General features: G+C 46.8%; 1 protein-coding gene across 1 annotated transcript in view; it reads right to left on the reverse strand.

Annotated features, from left to right (window-relative positions):
• phrf1 (PHD and ring finger domains 1) overlaps window positions 1–19,489 on the reverse strand; it is a 61,456-nt gene that overhangs the window by 34,729 nt on the left and 7,238 nt on the right. Inside the window, exons 4-10 of the mRNA XM_084334502.1 lie at window positions 10,274–10,467; window positions 8,548–8,631; window positions 7,588–7,724; window positions 5,097–5,188; window positions 3,061–3,236; window positions 1,739–1,856; window positions 233–357 (exon numbers count right to left, since the gene is read on the reverse strand). Of these exons, the coding sequence (XP_084190628.1) occupies window positions 233–357; window positions 1,739–1,856; window positions 3,061–3,236; window positions 5,097–5,188; window positions 7,588–7,724; window positions 8,548–8,631; window positions 10,274–10,467 (926 nt within the window). The remainder of the gene's footprint in view (window positions 1–232; window positions 358–1,738; window positions 1,857–3,060; window positions 3,237–5,096; window positions 5,189–7,587; window positions 7,725–8,547; window positions 8,632–10,273; window positions 10,468–19,489) is intronic.

The raw sequence follows: 19,489 nt of genomic DNA on the forward strand, positions 1-19,489 counted from the left end.
TATTCGGTTTAATCTGATCCTTTGTAACAGTTATAGCTCTACAAACAAGGTGACGCACTCCTATCCTATTTTAAAGCGTGGCATTGCTATGACGAGCCCCGTCTAATAGCTGGCAGTCGATGAGTTAAAGAAGACGTGTCCGGCCCACGGGGACATTAACGTGTGTTGTCGGGCCTTACAAATACCGGTACATTTGGTTTGATTCATGTTTAAGTGTCGAGTGGAGACTCACCAGCCTCTTCCTGGACTTGGTCCTCCTGACCTTCCGCCTGCGCCTCCTGACGCCCGACCCCGGCGCTTTGCCCTTCTCACCAGATACCTTCTTCGACGATGTCTTCCTGCTTTTCCTGCGCTTGACTGCAGACACAAACACACAGTTATATTTCAGTATAATATATTTCAGTTGTTTATCCTTAACATCTTAGCGTGCAAGGGCCCGCGTGGGAGGTCGCGAGCACTCGCAGCACTTTGCGAGCGTCAACCGGCTCTGTGGGCTGCATTTCTCGGCGATCATGTAATATACCGTTCGAAACTTGAATTTGCCGCCTTTCGAACGCCATCTCACGCGACCAATTCCGTGCCTCGGTTCTCGAGTTACATGACGATACGTCAGGCGAGCGTCTTTTTACAGGCCGCATGTCAAATGACCACATCTGACAGTATACGCTCGAGAACTGACCAATAACCCCGCTGATGGCGAAAATTATTGGTCGGCGTTGTAGCCAACGAGTGTCCGCTTCCAACGATACCCCACGTGGGGGGGGGGGGGATAGAGGAAGTCAAGTCTCAAGCACTAATTTCTGAACGGATCTTTATTAAATTTGGACCTCATAGACTTCAGGCTATGGGACCGCAGTGTTTTCCAGCTCATACCTCTATGATGGAACTTAAAAACAGGAATCTGGCAACGACTAAAGAGAAATGTGAGTACTAGGGCTGTCACTTTAACAAAAAAAACTCGAATTCGAAATCAGTTGCAGAATTGTAGACAAGTTCGAATTCGAATTTCAGTGTAAATTTTTTTTTTTTTTTTTTTTTTTAACTTTGGCCATTTCCCTGGCTCTTTTATACGTTTATCGCATTTATACTTGGTCAAGCTCGACCGACGGAAGCAGGCTGAAAGGGTTCAGATGGGGGGGAAGACACTCTGGGAAAGGCACGGCTGCAGTCCGGGATTCGAACTCGCTCAGCCCCAGATCCGTGACGAGCACGGTTGTCCACGGCGCTGAAATAGCACTCGCGGTACGTGGTGAGCTACTGGAGCTCCCCCTTTTTTGTTTTTTTAAAGAATACCTAAACCTAAAAAAAAGTCTAAGCTAAGTTTTGGCATTTTCTTTTTACCATGGTATGTTTGGTATCATTCTTTTCAGCACAGTCTCACCTATATGACCCGACCGTTTAAAAAAATAAATATTATAAAAAAATATATATATTCAAAGTGTGTGTGTGTGCGTGTGCATGCGTGCGTGTGTGTGTGTGTGTGTGTGCATGTGTGTGTGTGCATGTGTGTGTGTGCATGTGTGTGTGCATGCGTGCGTGTGTATGCGTGTGTGTGCATGTGTGTGTGTGCATGTGTGTGTGTGCATGTGTGTGTATGCGTGTGTGTGTGTATGCGTGTGTGTGTGTGTGTGTGTGTGTGTGTGTGTATGTGTGTGTGTGTGTGTGTGTGTGTGTGTGTGTGTATGTGTGTGTGTGTGTGTGTGTGTGCATGTGTGTGTGTGTGTGCGCGGGGCCCCACCTTTCCTGCGTCTGGTGGGTGCGCGGGGCGTCAGGTCTCGTATGTAGACGGCCGTGTTGAGTCCGGCCACCACAGAGTTGATGGTGTCGTCCAGCCAGGTGGGGAACCTGGGAGCCAACTAGACACAGAACAGAACCAGCAGGTCCCAGGTCAGTCCGGTTCAACACAACTCTGCAGTCACCACAGACAGAACCAGCAGGTCAGTCTGGTCCAACACGACCCAGTCACCACAGAACCAGCAGGTCAGTCTGGTCCAACACGACCCAGTCACCACAGAACCAGCAGGTCAGTCTGGTCCAACACGACCCAGTCACCACAGAACCAGCAGGTCAGTCTGGTCCAACACGACCCAGTCACCACAGAACCAGCAGGTCAGTCCGGTCCAACACGACCCAGTCACCACAGAACCAGCAGGTCAGTCTGGTCCAACACGACCCAGTCACCACAGAACCAGCAGGTCAGTCTGGTCCAACACGACCCAGTCACCACAGAACCAGCAGGTCAGTCCGGTCCAACACGACCCAGTCACCACAGAACCAGCAGGTCAGTCTGGTCCAACACGACCCAGTCACCACAGAACCAGCAGGTCAGTCTGGTCCAACACGACCCAGTCACCACAGAACAGAACCAGCAGGTCAGTCTGGTCCAACACGACCCAGTCACCACAGAACCAGCAGGTCCCAGGTCAGTCTCGGATCATATCCAACACTAGCAGACATTGGGATAAAATGTCACAAATCATCAGCATCAACACCAGCTGCTCGGAAGCAGCCTCTATGAACCACTGCATTCTAGATCAGATTAGATTAAAAAGTATTGTCGTCACCATGCAGCACAAGGACAGTACAACATCCAACCAGAGTGCCAATGTAACAACATCCAACCAGAGTGCCAATGTAACAACATCCAACCAGAGTGCCAATGTAACAACATCCAACCAGAGTGCCAATGTAACAGTCAAGTGCAACAGTGATACACAATGTACAACCCTTTCACTGCTGCACTACCAAGCGGTTAACCCTTTCGCTGCGACAATACACAGAAGGTTAATCCTTTCACTGCCACACAACAGCAGGTTAACCCTTTCACTGCCACCCTACAGAAGGTTAACCCTTTACTATCACACTACCGACGGTTAACCGTCGGTAGTGTGATAGTAAAGGGTTAACCTTCTGTAGTGTGGCAGTGAAAGGGTTAAACTGGGTATAATATATATATAATATATATTAGGTGAGGTGAGTAGTGCCGTGAGGTGAGCAGTGCCGTGAGTACTAGTAGTGCAAGAAGCCACAACAAAAGAAGCGTCACGCCTCATGCCAAACCTCCGCGGTGCGTGCCTGTGTGATGCGGTGGCGGTTGACGTTGGCGCGGACCCTCTCGCTCTGCTGGGTGCGGGCGATGGCGCGGGTGGGTCCCGCAGCCGGGGGCCGGGGGTGGCTGGTCGTGGGCCGGGCGCTGGACAGGCTCTCCGCCTCGCTGACCTCCTCCGCCGAGGCCCCTGGGAACATTTTAACGAGAGCCGGTTAGTCATTTAAAGTTTTTTTCTTCTTCGCTGAACACAACAACCGGTTGGATTCTGGAACCTATGGAACCTGTTCTAGTGACTGACTGGTCCTTAACACATCCTGCGCCAATAACGTTGTACGACGTGTTTCAAGTTCATGCGAATTCTGCCAATCCACGGCGTACACCGTTATTGAGATCATATTTCATTTTTTCGCCATGTTATTCATATTTCCCTCACGGAGCCTGGTCTGATGCAGTGGGACTCGGCACAACTCTGCAACGCTTCAATACTGCCCCCTGGTGGATGATCGGCGAGTTGCCAAACCGGAAATGGCCGAGTGGACCTCGGTGCGTCTCCGAAATGCGTCCGGCACTCGCATATTGTTGCGGGACTCTAGCCACACACCGTGGATATGGATCGCTGCCATAACTCAATAATCGACATAATTTGGGCGTGTATTATTATTATACAAACGGGAAATGGATCGACTCGATCGCCGTCAAATAGGTGGGATCTTTTTGCTACAGTCTCATCGCCCAACGGTAAGAGGACGCTGACGTTACTTTCAGCCTGTTTGTTTATTATTATCCATGCAAACTGCTCTGATCAGTGTATCACCCATACTACATAAAGCATTTGACGACGATCGCGGAATTGTAAACGACCCCCCCCCCCTCCGTTCATCCGCGCATGATCAGTCATAACGTTTAGGATCATGTACAGTTGAAATTTTTTATATAGCGTGGATCGGCAACAAACGGCATTTGATCATCTATATATGCGTTTATGCCTATATCTCACGTTCTGGGAATTACTGCAGAAAACGATAAAAACATTTATATTCTAGACGGTATTTTCATATGAATGTATGAATGAAAAAGTAAAACGTTCCCACATCCTGAACGATAGATAGTCGATGTTGAATGGGCCATAGTAATATCAATTTAGCAATACAATTAAAAATGTTATAGCCCTGCAAAGAAGGTGAACATCTCCATAGACTTACAGTGCTGGCAGAGAATGGTATAAGATGCTCAAATTGCGTGGCAGGGAAAGTGTTAAGGTCCAGTTCTCTCTCTGCATTTTGCTATGATGCCCCTCTCTAGCTCATGGAATGAACTCCAACAGTCCATAACACATTCAGTGGCAGAGGTCGCTGTGGGCCGCATTGGCCGTGTGTGCCAGCGCTTTAATCAATGGGGATTAGGGATGTGCGATATTATCGGCCTACTGATATTATCGGCCGATATTGGCATTAAAATGTGATATCGGAAAATATCGGTATCTGTTTTCATTTTTATTTACAGTTCTATAACCTTTATTCACCCAGGAAAGCAAGTAAGAACAAATTCTGATTTTATTTATTGTCAAAAGTATGCATAATGTTGTGTTAATTCCACAAAAGAGATATGTAATGTTAATTACCTGAAATTATTCAGTTTTTTGGGGGCGGGGGGAACCCTGCATATATCGGTATCGGTTAATATCGGTATCGGAAATTAAGAGTTGGACAATATCGGTATATCGGTATCGGTAAAAAAGCCAATATCGAGTATCCCTAATTTTATTTATCCTTTATTTATCCAGGAATGTCCCATTGAGATACAAGATCTCTTCTTCCAGGGAGTGAATGAATGAATGAATGAATGAAAACTTTATTTCAGAGAGAATCCCAATGGTAACGTGAGGCTAGATTGATGAACAATTAATGGAAATCGCCAATAAAAAAAATAACGATTAAATAGCACTCAATGGTTGGCATGAAATAACAAGATTCTCGTCATTGGCACTCAAAGTGTTAAAAAGCGGCGCTGGGTGTCACAGGTATTGAAACACAAGCGATGGTCTTACTCGAGCGGCGGTTGTTGGCCTCACACTCAGGGCAGAACCACTCCTCCACAGGCACGGCGTCCAGGGGGGGGGTCAGACAGTCCATGTGGTACCTTCAGACACAGGAAGCGAGATCCATTAGCAGCTTTATCAACACTTTAGTGACCGTTTGACCCGATGGCCGTGCGTTCTGAATCCACCAGTGTAGTAGTGATGGATTAGTTAATTATTATTATTATTATAATTATTATTATTAATCCTATAATTATTATTAATCCTGTCAACTCGCTAAGAGCCGGGAGGCACATGGAGAACGTAGTGATCCAAGCAGAACAATAATTGCTTGTTCAACCTTTTCCGACGTCCAGGTCCCATAACGCCCCCCCTATCTGACGTCCATGTTCCATAACGCCCCCCCTATCTGACGTCCATGTTCCATAACGGCCCCCCTATCTGACGTCCATGTCCCATAACGCCCCCCTATCTGACGTCCATGTCCCATAACGCCCCCTATCTGACGTCCATGTTCCATAACGCCCCCCTATCTGACGTCCATGTCCCATAACGCCCCCTATCTGACGTCCATGTCCCATAACGCCCCTATCTGACGTCCATGTTCCATAACGCCCCCCCGATCTGACGTCCATGTTCCATAACGCCCCTATCTGACGTCCATGTTCCATAACACCCCCCCGATCTGACGTCCATGTTCCATAACGCCCCTATCTGACGTCCATGTTCCATAACACCCCCCCGATCTGACGTCCATGTTCCATAACGCCCCCCCGATCTGACGTCCATGTTCCATAACGCCCCCCTATCTGACGTCCATGTTCCATAACGCCCCCCCTATCTGACGTCCATGTTCCATAACGCCCCCCCCCCCCCCTATCTGACGTCCATGTTCCATAACGCCCCCCCCCCCCTATCTGACGTACATGTTCCATAACACCCCCCTATCTGACGTCCATGTTCCATAACGCCCCCCCCCCCCTATCTGACGTCCATGTTCCATAACACCCCCCCCCCCCTATCTGACATCCATGTTCCATAACGCCCCCCTATCTGACGTCCATGTTCCATAACGCCCCCCCCCCCTCCCTATCTGACGTACATGTTCCATAACGCCCCCCACCCCCCTATCTGACGTCCATGTTCCATAACACCCCCCCCCCCCCTATCTGACATCCATGTTCCATAACGCCCCCCCCCCCCCCTATCTGACGTCCATGTTCCATAACACCCCCCTATCTGACGTCCATGTTCCATAACGCCCCCCCCCCCCTATCTGACGTCCATGTTCCATAACACCCCCCCCCCCCCTATCTGACATCCATGTTCCATAACGCCCCCCCCCCCCCCCTATCTGACGTCCATGTTCCATAACACCCCCCTATCTGACGTCCATGTTCCATAACGCCCCCCCCCCCCCTATCTGACGTCCATGTTCCATAACGCCCCCCCCCCCCCCCTATCTGACGTCCATGTTCCATAACACCCCCCTATCTGACGTCCATGTTCCATAACGCCCCCCTATCTGATGTCCATGTTCCATAACGCCCCCCCGATCTGACGTCCATGTTCCATAACGCCCCCCTATCTGATGTCCATGTTCCATAACGCCCCCCTATCTGATGTCCATGTTCCATAACGCACCCCTATCTGACGTCCATGTTCCATAACACCCCCCCTATCTGACGTCAATGTTCCATAACGCCCCTCTATCTGACGTCCATGTTCCATAACGCCCCCCCCCCCCCCCTATCTGACGTCCATGTTCCATAACGCCCCTCTATCTGACGTCCATGTTCCATAACGCCCCCCCCCCTATCTGACGTCCATGTTCCATAACACCCCCCTATCTGACGTCCATGTTCCATAACGCCCCCCCCCCCCCCTATCTGACGTCCATGTTCCATAACGCCCCCCCCCCCCCCCTATCTGACGTCCATGTTCCATAACGCCCCCTATCTAACGTCCATGTTCCATAACGCCCCCCTATCTGACATCCAGGTCAAAATAGTGCAATAAAATAGTTAGTCAAATAGAATAGACAGAGCAAAATAGTGCAATAAAATAAGACAGTAAAATAGTGCAATACAATAGTTAGTCAAATAGACACTCTGACCCGACTGCTGCTGTGACCACACTGTCACCCTTCCCCCGAACTATGAATCACTAAAGACACTTTTTTAACTGCTGCTGTCACCTCCATTTATATTGTAAACACTGATCGGAACGTGCAATGTTACTCACTGTGCCTTGTATATATTATATTTATCTATGTTTACCTTATTTTCTAGCACTCGCTTGTATTTAAATATGTTTAAGTTAACTATTGTGTGATTTTGTGTGAAGGGCGGACTAGCAAAGTAAGATTTTCATTGTATGGCAAACTGTCTGTTTAACTGTGCACATGACGAATAAACAATCTTGAATCTTGAATCAATACAATAGTTAGTAAAAATAGAATAGACAGTAAAATGGTGCAGTTAGTGGTGTAACGTCTCACCCGTTGTCACAGCCGTCACAGAGCAGCAGGCGGTCCTCGCGGTCTCTCCCTCCGCAGACCTCACAGCTGGTCTGATCCAGCTCCAGGTCCACCACCTCCTCCTCCTGGCCCGGCTTCACAGGCTTCTGCACCGAGATCTGAGCCCAGCCGCCACACAGACACACACACACACACACACACAGACAGATCAAATCAAATGTATTTGTAAGGCCCGACAACACACGTTAATGTCCCCATGGGCCGGACATGTCTTCTTTAAACAAGTCAAGAAGAAACATAAGTCAAGAACAAAACAAGAACATCATAAAGTCACATTTCTTTTTAAATAAATGCAACACTCCCAGACATAGGTAAGGAAAACCACACTAAAACCTAGCAATAGGAAAAAATGCACCACAGGCAATGTGGAGGAGAGAAACCTTAGAAGGGCCGTTCAAGGGGGGATCTCCCTTCTTAGATGTCGGTGATAGTAGTGTTGCAATAAAACAGGCGAACAGTTGGTAAGCATGCACTCATATGCGTAGTGAAACACAGATAAGTGCATGTGATAGCAACTGAACATAAGGAACTATGAAACTCTGCTCCTCTTTTCTTGATCCTCCAATCACAACCGTCGCTTTCGTCGGACAGATAGGTCCGCTGCTCAAAAAAGGGCAACGAACGTCTATTACAGGTGACTCCACTGTGTCAAACTAAAACGTTTTGAAAGCCGTTTGATAGCATATTGGAACTGGAGGAGACAACAAGTTAACCTCTTAAAAGGAACACGCCAACCTTTTGGGAAATTAAGTGTATTTGGAGTGTATTTAGTTGACCGTGACGTGAGTGAATGATGCTAAGCTAGGCTAACGGTGCAGGTGTTCCTGTAAATAAATCTAAGGATTTCTCTCAAGGATCAAATAAATAAATAAAATAATTGTTCATCTTATAACTGAATGTGATTAACACAGATAGTCTCACCATCTTCTGCATTTTGCCTCCAAAACACTTCCTGAGGTAAATGTTACTGAAGACAATCCGGTCTACGGGACAGGAGTTTGCGTTCTGAATGAGGAAAGAGAAAAGGGAATTTTAGATTAGATTCAAATGTATTATCATGCAGCACAAGTACAGTACAACGATGTACTTGCATCCAACCAGAGTGCAAATGTAACAGTAAAGTACAATAGTAATATAGTAATATATAATGTACAGGTGATTAAACTGGGTATACAATATAGATTAGTACTAGTGAGTAATAGTGCTAATCAGATGTATGTACAGAGTTGTAGTATTAATATGTACAGTGATACAGGTATAAAGACACTATGGTAGTGAGTCATACTGGGCAACAGCATAGCTAGTAAGTAAGGAATATGTACAGATATAGATATAGTATCTATACAGATATGAAACAATGATTATATGCAGTATGTACAAAGAGATGTGGATGTATATACTGTATATGGTAAAGATAAATATATATATATACAGTATATACAGAATAATTGTACATGCTATCGTACAGAGTTATATGGGTTATATACAGGTGTATAAGTAGGTATATAGAAGGTTTATATGCAGATGTATTCAGACAGATATGGATATATATATGCTGTAAATATAAATATACAAATGTATATACAGTATATACAGCACATGGTATCATGAGTTATATGGGTAGACTATAGTATGAGGTAAGTAGTTATTATAATGATTCCTATGATTACAATACACAGATACTAGAAAAGTATTGCGATACCCAGCTGTTAAAAACAGTCATTTTATTAGTATCGATACTTTTAGAATAATAACCTGATGCTGTATTTTCTATGAGTTGAGTGGATGCGTGACCAGAGCAGTGTGTGTGCGTGCGTGTGTGAGAGAGCGCACGCTTTGCGTAGTGGGCGTGGTGTCAAGACGCCAGAATCATTATGCTTTTGGAGCTTATGGCGTCGGCCAAATGGACATACGATCTAGCAGATGGCAATCAAATAATTGGAATATTCTTTTTGCAGTCTCATCGGCCAGAGGTAAGAGCAATCTAACGTTAATTTCAGCTTGATTGTCCATTACCATCATTGCCATCGCTCTGATCAACGTATGCTGTTGTACTAACGAATGCCGTTATTGACAATCATAAACGACCCCCCACCCCCTTTCCTGCATGCATGATGGAACATAATATATACCGATCATATGCATTTGAATTTCTTATTGTAGCGTGTATAGGGACGAAATGCCAATGGATTAAGTATAATATGCGTCGCGGCCTATTACTAGCGTTCCAGGAATTATCCTAGACCACTCTAAAACTATACTTATATTCACCACGGTATAAAACGACAATGTATGGATGGAAAAAATATTACTTTTCCACATCTTGACCGATAGATACCCGATGTCAAATGGGCCATAGTATTGCATAATAGCTATAATATTTAAATAGTTATAGCCCTGCAAACAAGGCGAGCGACTCCCACCGTTTACAGTGATGGCTAAGGATGCGTATATTGCAATAAATGATTTTATTGAAAAAATAAGAACCGTGCGAGAGAATCGTGATCTCAATTCTTAGAGAGAAAAATCGTGATTCACATTTGAGCAAGAATCGCCCCCAGCCCTAAGCGATACCCCCCGTTACTGTGCCGGTCCCTACAGCCGGTCGCCTGCAGCCGGTCCCCCCTGCAGGGGGCGCCACACCCACCTTGGACCACTCCAGGATGCAGTCCAGACAGAAGTAGTGCTGGCAGCTCTCGGGCGTGGCGAGGGGCTGGCTGGTGAAGGAGTTCAGGCAGATGGGGCATTTCTCGGCATCTTCGTCCGAGCTCAGGTCAGCCGGGTCAGCCGAGGTTCCCCCCGCCGCCCCCTCCGGCGCCTTCCCATCGTCCTCCTCCGTGTCTGTGGGAAAGGTCAGAGTCAGAGATTTTATTCGCCATGTATGGAAGAATCCACATTGGAATACAGGTACAGAGCAAACACTGTGTGTCTACAACTAATCCAATACAGGAGCAGAGTAGAAACAGTACAGAAAATTTAAAAAAGACAAGACAGTTTAAAAGGACAAATGCTAAAGTTGTGATATCAACATCCCCTAAAGTGCATATCATAGTAAAGTGCATAATGCATAGAGGCACAATTTACAGTAAAAGTGCATATAATAAAAGTGTGTGATGCACAGACACAGCACTGGGGAAGAAGCTCTTAGTAAACCGAGAGGTAGAGCATGTGATAGAGCGGTAGCATCTGTCCGACGGGAGGGGGACAAAGAGGCCTGTGGCTGGGTGCGCCGAGTATTAAGGTGGATTATTTACCATTAGATTAGATTAAAATGTATTGTCATCATGCAGCACAAGTATAGTACAATGAAAAGAAGTTTGGCATCCAACCAGAGTGCAAATGTAACAGTAAAGTGCAACAGTAATATACAATGTACAGATGATTAAACTGGGTATAAAACATATAAATTAGTACTACTGAGTAATAGTGCTAATCAGATGTATATACACAGAGTTGTAGTATTAATATGAACAGTGATACAGGTAAAAAGACACTATGGTAGTAAGTCATACTGGCCAGCAGTGTAACTAGTAAGAGGAGGTAAGGGATATGTACAGATATAGATATAGTATCTACAGATATGTAAAAAGGATTATATGCAGGTATGTACAAAGAGATGTGGATGTGTGTGATACAGGTATAAAGACACAATGGTAGTAAGTCATACTGGCCAGCAGCATAACTGGTCTTAAGTATAATAATATTGGGGATATCTTATCTGATGCGTCTTCTTCAGAATTCAGAGGAGTTTGATAGTATTTACCGAGGATGGCCAGGTAATGTTGATATTTAAAACGTAAAAAATAATAATACATAATAAATGTATAGTATACATGATCATGCGACATAAAAAAAATTGTTGTAGGAACAGTTTGGGAGAGGGGTGTAGGGAGGGTTTTTTAGTTTGTGTGGTGTGATATAACAATGTTGAAATTGAGAAGTTTAGACTTTATTTTAGTTATACAAATAAAAATGATGTTATTATGAAAGTACAGAAAAAGGGGTACCGGTATCAATTCCGAGGTACCGGTACTGGTATCGGTTCAAATGTGAGCGGTACCCAACCCTAATCACAACCTGGCTGGCGAACAGCAGTCAGCCTCAGACCGTAAGTCTCTGCAGAGGATCGTGAGGACAGTGAAGTAGGGCTGAGCCCAAACGTTCGAACGTTCGGACATTCGTTCGTTACGTTGGCATTCGAATTCTAAATCAACATTCGAATTCTTTATTTTTAATTAAAAAATGATTTCTATTCATTCTGTTTTAAACCAATGGGGTTTTTCTTCACAGTTGCAGATAAATATTAGGCTACACTAATATTATAGTATTAAAAAAAACTGATGAGTTATATGGATTAAAGAATTTTGATTTAATAATAAAAATTAAAAAGACTAATTTAATCAGATTAATCACTTTATTCAAATTGAGGATTTAGTTTGAGGATATTTATTTAAAAAACGTTTATTTTTTATTTTATTAAAACGAAGCCCTGACGAAGTTTGAATCCCAAAAACAGGCTTTGGGGACAGCCTTAGCTGCAGACAGAGAGAGATCTGCTGCAGACAGAGGAGAGATCTGCTGCAGACAGAGAGAGATCTGCTGCAGACAGAGGTGAGATCTGCTGCAGACAGAGGAGAGATCTACTGCAGACAGAGGAGAGATCTGCTGCAGACAGAGGAGAGATCTGCTGCAGAGTGGAGGTAATTATTACAAATGGTAACTGACTGTTTTGACGCATGAAGCATCGGATATATTACTGTGCAATATTATGTCTAGTGTGTTGTGAGACATAATGAAACCGGTAGTGTGCGATTCTGTGCAATATCTCCTTATTGCTGCTGCCATGCGTGCTAGAAATAGATTTCCCTAAATAATTACTCAACCACTACTAGTAATTCATGAGGGTACTCGGTCTGGGAAAATGGTACTCGTGCCCGTCCCTAGTATAAAAGGAAAAGTTATATAACTCGCAATTGATAGGTTTGTTGTCAGAAGCGGTGCTGGTTGGAGAGAAATGTGCTGATAATGCGCTGGAAACTCCGTTAGTGGCACTCCAGGATAATCAGCGGAGATTTGGGGGTATTTACTCAGCTTGATGGCTTTTTATAGGAACAGAATGCAGCCAGGAGGAGCTCAATGATCTTTCGTGTGACGAGCTACTGAAAGTCAAGTTCACTGGACAGGCCCTCGCAAAGTTCTGGATATCAGTCGGGAACGAGTACCAAGTGTTGTGTAATGCTGCGCTGATAAAGCGTGTCCCCTTCGCATCAACATACCTCTGTGAGGGCAGATTTTCAGAGTAGAAGCGGATCTCTGCCAAAGCGCACGTGAGCGCATTTTCTTTTCATGTTCTGACAACATATTTTGGCTAATATGCCTCGTTTTATAAATGTGTATACAGAAACAATTCCATTGTTTTTGTTGATAATATTCATTCATTTTATTGATAACAGTGCAGTAATTTCATTTTCTAAACAACATGCTTTTATTTTGATATTCCTCATCCATCATCCCTGTCCCCAAGAAGGCCAAGGTCACGGGCCTTAATGACTACAGACCTGTCGCCCTGACCTCTGTGGTCATGAAGGTCCTGGAGCGCTTTGTCCTGGCCCACCTGAAGCTCATTACTGATCCTGTGCTGGACCCGCTGCAGTTCGCGTACAGAGCCAACAGATCCACAGAGGATGCTGTGAACATGGCTCTGCACTATACGCTGGAACATCTGGACTGCGCGGGCAACTATGTCAGGATCTTGTATGTGGACTTCAGCTCGGCCTTCAACACCATCCTTCCAGCCATCCTGCACCACCAGCTGCACCACCTGCTGCAGGTGCCGGCCTCCACTCGCAGGTGGATTACCGACTTCCTGTCCAACAGGTCTCACCGGGTGAAGCTGGGGAAGAGCATTTCCAGCTCTAGGTCCACCAGCACCGGTTCCCCGCAGGGCTGCGTCCTGTCCCCACTACTGTTCTCCCTGTACACCAACAGCTGTGCCTCTCTCCACCCCTCGGTCAAACTCCTGAAATTCGCTGACGACACCACCCTGGTGGGTCTCATCTCCAGGGGGGACGAGTCGGCCTACAGGAGGGAGATCGAGAGGCTGCAGAGCTGGTGCAGCTGCAACAACCTGGAGCTCAATGCTCAAAAGACAGTGGAGATGGTAGTGGACTTCAGGAGGAAAGCAGCCCTGCCCCCTCCCATCATACTGGGAGGCACTCAGGTGGCCTCCGTGGAGTCATGCCGATTCCTTGGCATGACCATCTCCCTGGATTTGAAATGGGAGCTCAACATCACGGGACTGCTCAAAACAAATATTGAACAAATACAAACTGCCGAGGACCATGATGGCCCAATTCTACACGGCCATCATTGAGTCCATCCTCACCCACTCCATCATCTCCTGGTTCCCCGCTGCAGCGGCAAAATATCTCGCCAAGCTGCAGCGGGTGATTCGCTCCGCGGAGAGGGTGATCGGCTGTCCCCTGCCCTCCCTCAGGTCCCTGCACGACTCCAGGGCGCTGAAGAGGGCGAGGAAGATCATGGCCGACCCCACCCCGGTCACAGCCTCTTCACCCTGCTCCCCTCTGGGAGAAGGCTTAGGATCCCAAAGGCTGTGAAAGCTCATCACAGACTGAGCTTCTTCCCCTCAGCCGCCAGGCTGATCAATGCCTCAGGCCCCCCCCCCCCCCCCCCCCCATCTGCCCCCAATTGACACTGGCACAATGACACTGACTGCACTGCACTAGTCCTTACTGGAACTCTGCACTTTATATATATATATATGTATTTAAATGATTAATCCTCCACTGCACTGTTTTTTGTCCTGTGTCTGTGTTGGTGTTTGTCGTTACTGTGAAAAAATTTATGAAAAATGCATACACTGTAATGCTGCAACAATTACCAATGTGTTTTTAGACAAATGGCTTAATAAAGGAATCTGAATCTGAATCTTATCGCCACGTTGAAATTATACGATGCATTAAGTGTGGAGTCGCGAAAAAAAATCCTAAATAAAATGGGGTCGTGGTATAAAAAAGTTTGAGAACCCCTGCTCTATTTCATTAGCACTAGAAGTGATTTTCCTTTTTTGCATGAGTAACGTCAGAATGTTATCTTTCGAAAGAGACCAGGCTCATGCATGTGCTATGCATGTGCTATAAGTATAAAGCTAAGCTTTGCAAAAAAAGTATGCAGTCCTCAAGTTCAAGTAAAGAAAATTGCCACTTTTCCGGGTGCCTGTTAAAGAGGTTAAACGTTGAGTCGATCACTAAGCCAAAACTGTGCACAACAATCTACCACAGTAGTGATGATGAGCTCAACCGGACGACAGCCCAAAAGGCAACAGAGGTGTATCTTAACCAACTCAAATTAGCCGTACATCCATCAAAGCCAGGTTGAAACGATTATGGTCCAGAATTCCTTGCAGGCATTATAAGCGGAGAGCCCTGCTGCAGACTGAGTGATTTGACTGAAAATACGCATTAAGCATCTGGTATACATTTACATTTAGTCATTTAGCTGACGCTTTTATCCAAAGCGACTTACAAGTTCTGTATGACAAGTCATCAGGAAGGGTACAACTCTATCAGCTGAGTAACAATGTTCATCAAAGTGTTGCGTGTTACAGTGTAGGTTAGTTAGGACAAGTGCATGACATGACTGCGTGTTACAGTAAGGTTAGTTAGGGTTAATTATTTATTTATTTAGATTATTATTTTTTCATTATTTCAGATAATGGTTGAAGAAGTGCGTCTTTAGTCGACGGCGAAAGATTGGACGGGATTCGGCTGTCCTAACTGGGGTGGGTAGTACATTCCACCATTGTGGGGCAAGGACTGAGAATAGGCGGCTTCTCTTTGATGACCCTCCCGGAGCTTGGATAGGAGTAGGTCTGAGGCGGCCAGAAGATGCAGAGCGAAGGGGTCTTGAGGGTGTGTAGTTAGAGACCATTGACCGGAGGTAGGCGGGAGCGGTTCCCTTTGCTGCACGGTATGCTAGGTCGAGGGCCTTGAAGCAGATACGTGCAGAAATGGGGAGCCAGTGCAGGTCCCTAAGAAGTGGGGTGACATGGGCCGACTTCGGTAGGTTTGAGATCAGGCGGGCCGCTGCGTTTTGAACGAGTTGAAGAGGCTTGGTGGCGGTGGCCGGGAGGCCAGCGAGCAGTGCGTTGCAGTAGTCGAGGCGGGAGATGACTGTTGATTGGACGAGGAGTTGGGTGGCTTCTTTTGTCAGGAGGGGGCGGCTCCTTCTGACGTTGCTCATGAGGAATCTGCAGGTTCTGGTTGTCACTGCGATGTGAGCAGAGAAGTTCAACTGGTCGGGGACGCGGTCACAGCTGCATTCTCGACTGTGATGGAAAGGTCGTCAGGGGGGAGGATTTGGCCGGCAGGTGGAGCAATTCTGTTTTGCTTAGGTTCAGTTTGAGGTGGTTGGTCGTCATCCAGGCGGAGATGTCGGACAGACAGGCCGAGATCCGCTCAGAGACGTGGATATCTGAGGGAGGGAAGGAGAGGAAGAGTTGAGTATCATCGGCATAACAATGATACGAGAAGCCATGAGACGTGATAATGTTACCCAGTGATTTAGTGTAGAGAGAGAAGGGAAGGGGTCCTAGGACCGAGCCCTGGGGGACACCCGTCCGCAGAGGGCGGGTGGCCGACAGAGTCCCTCTCCATGACACTTGGTAGGAGCGGTCATTGAGGTATGATGACAGCCATGTCAGCACAGTTCCAGCCACTCCCATTCCTGCGAGGGCCGCAAGGAGGATCTGATGGTTGACTGTGTCGAAGGCTGCAGATAGATCTAGGAGAATTAGGACAGAGGAGAGGCCTTTCGCTTTTGCTAAGTGAAGTGCCTCTGTGACCCGCAATGAGGGCCGTTTCTGTGGAGTGGCCAGTCCGGAAGCCAGAATGATTAGGGTCTAGGAGATCATTCTGTAAGAGATAAGCAGTAAGTTGGTTGGATACAGCACCAGAAAGGATGGAGAGAAGAGAGACAGGACGATGGTTGCCTATGACGGTGGGGTTCAGGGTTGGTTTTTTTTATGGGGGGCGTGACTCTGGCTTGTTTTAGGGAGGAGGGGACCACCCCCGAGTTGAGTGAGGAGTTGATGGTTGCAGTTAGGAATGGGAGGATGTCCGGTGCTATGGTCTGGAGGAGTGGGGAGGGTAGCTGGTCCAGCTGGCATGTAGTCGGACGGTTCGATGTTACCAGTGTCAGGGTCTCGGCTTCTATTGTTGTGCATTGTTATGTCCACAGAGCGAGATATAATAAAATCGGTAGCGTGTGCGTGTGATTCTGTGCAATATCTGGTTATTACTGCGGTCATGCGCTTTAAGTTAAGGTGCGTTCTAAAAATAGATTTCACTAAACAATTACTCAACCACTACTCAATAAGTAATTAATGCAAGTACTCGATCTGGGAAAACATTACTTGTGCCCATCCTTACTATTAACTGATATATCTAATCATTTGAATTGATTCATTGGATTTTACCTGACACTGAACAAGGGGCAGACTTATTTATTATTATATTAAGTCTTGTTTTTTTTGTCTGTCTCTGCTGTAACATGGTTGTCTCTCTGATGTTGTGTCTATATGTCTGTCTCTGCTCTAACATGGTTGTCTCTCTGATGTTGTGTCTGTATGTCTGTCTCTGCTGTAACATGGTTGTCTCTCTGATGTCTTGTCTGTATGTCTGTCTCTGCTGTAACATGGTTGTCTCTCTGATGTCTCGTCTGTCTGTCTGTCTCTGCTGTAACATGGTTGTCTCTCTGATGTCTTGTCTGTATGTCTGTCTCTGCTGTAACATGGTTGTCTCTCTGATGTCTTGTCTGTCTCTGCTGTAACATGGTTGTCTCTCTGATGTCTTGTCTGTCTGTCTCTGCTGTAACATGGTTGTCTCTCTGATGTCTTGTCTGTATGTCTGTCTCTGCTGTAACATGGTTGTCTCTCTGATGTATTGTCTGTATGTCTGTCTCTGCTGTAACATCTGGTTGTCTTTCTGATGTCTTGTCTGTATGTCTGTCTCTGCTGTAACATGGTTGTATCTCTGATGTCTTCAGATTCAGATTTCTTTATTCGCCATTTTGTACAGGTACAAAATGGAACGTGATTTGACATTACAGTGCATGATTGATATTTTCACAAATAGGAACAACATGATAATAATAATGATAAATAAAGTGCAAAACAGGACAGAACAGTGAGACAACAATGAGACAGTAAAGTGCAGTGGTAGGGGACATGGAAACAGTGCAGCAGAGTTCAAGTCCAGAGGTCCAGCCCTAGCAGCTCGCCATAGGGGGGGGAGGGGGGGAAGCAGGGGGACACTGACTCGTTTACCAGGCGAGCTGCTGAGGGGAAGAAGCAGTCTATGGCGGGACTTTAATGTCTTGGGCAGCCGTAGCCGCCTGCCGTGGGGGAGCATGGTGAAGAGGTCGTGACCCGGGTGGGCGGGGTCTGCCATGATCTTCCTCGCCCTCCTCAAGGCCCTGGAGGAATGTAGGGACTCGAGGGAGGGAAGGGGGCAGCCGATCACCCTCTCCGCTGATCGTATCACCCGCTGCAGCTTGGCCTTGTCCCTGACCGTGGCTGCAGGGAACCAGGTGATGATGGAGAGGGTGAGGATGGACTGGATGATGGCAGTGTAGAACTGGACCATCATAGTCCTCGGAAGCCTAAACTTCCTCAGCTGACGTAGGAAGAACATCGTCTTCCGGGCCTTTTTATTGAGAGCGATGGTGTTCAGCTCCCATTTCAGGTCCCGGGAGAGTGTCATGCCGAGGAAGCGGCAGGACTCCACAGAGGCCACGGGGTGCCTCCCAGAATGATCGGGGTGGGGGGGGGCTGCCTTCCGCCTGAAGTCCACTACCATCTCCACTGTTTTCTGGGCATTGAGGTCCAGGTTGTTGCAGCTGCACCAGCTCAGCAGCCTCTCGATCTCCCTCTTGTAGGCGGACTCGTCCCCCCTGGATATGAGACCCACCAGGGTGGTGTCGTCCGCAAACTTCAGGAGTTTGACCGAGGGGTGCAGAGAGACGGAGCTGTTGGTGTACAGGGAGAATAGTAGTGGGGACAGAACACAGCCCTGTGGGGAGCCAGTGCTGATGGACTTGGGATCGGAGATGTTAATTCCCAACTTCACCCGCTGTGACCGGTTTGTCAGGAAGTCCATGATCCACCTGCAGGTAGAGTCCGGCACCTGCAGCAGGGACATCTGGTGCTCCAGGATGTGCGGGAGTATGGTGTTGAAGGCAGAGCTGAAGTCCACCAACAGAATCCTGGCGTAGGTCCCTGCAGTGTCCAGGTGTTCCAGGACATAATGCAGAGTCTTGTTTGTATGTCTGTCTCTGCTGTAACATGGTCGTCTCTCTGATGTCTTGTCCGTCTCTGCTGTAACATGGTCGTCTCTCTGATGTCTTGTCTGTATGTCTCTCTCTGCTGTAACATCTGGTTGTCTCTCTGATGTCTTGTCCGTCTCTGCTGTAACATGGTCGTCTCTCTGATGTCTTGTCTGTATGTCTGTCTCTGCTGTAACATCTGGTTGTCTCTCTGATGTCTTGTCTATATGTCTGTCTCTGCTGTAACATGGTTGTCTCTCTGATGTCTTGTCTGTATGTCTGTCTCTGCTGTAACATGGTTGTCTCTCTGATGTCTTGTCTGTATGTCTGTCTCTGCTGTAACATGGTCGTCTCTCTGATGTCTTGTCTGTATGTCTGTCTCTGCTGTAACATGGTTGTCTCTCTGATGTCTTGTCTGTATGTCTGTCTCTGCTGTAACATGGTCGTCTCTCTGATGTCTTGTCTGTATGTCTGTCTCTGCTGTAACATGGTCGTCTCTCTGATGTCTTGTCTGTCTGTC

This window comes from Notolepis coatsorum (genome assembly GCF_963971535.1).
Source record: "Notolepis coatsorum genome assembly, chromosome: 18".
Lineage (NCBI taxonomy): Eukaryota > Metazoa > Chordata > Actinopteri > Aulopiformes > Paralepididae > Notolepis > Notolepis coatsorum.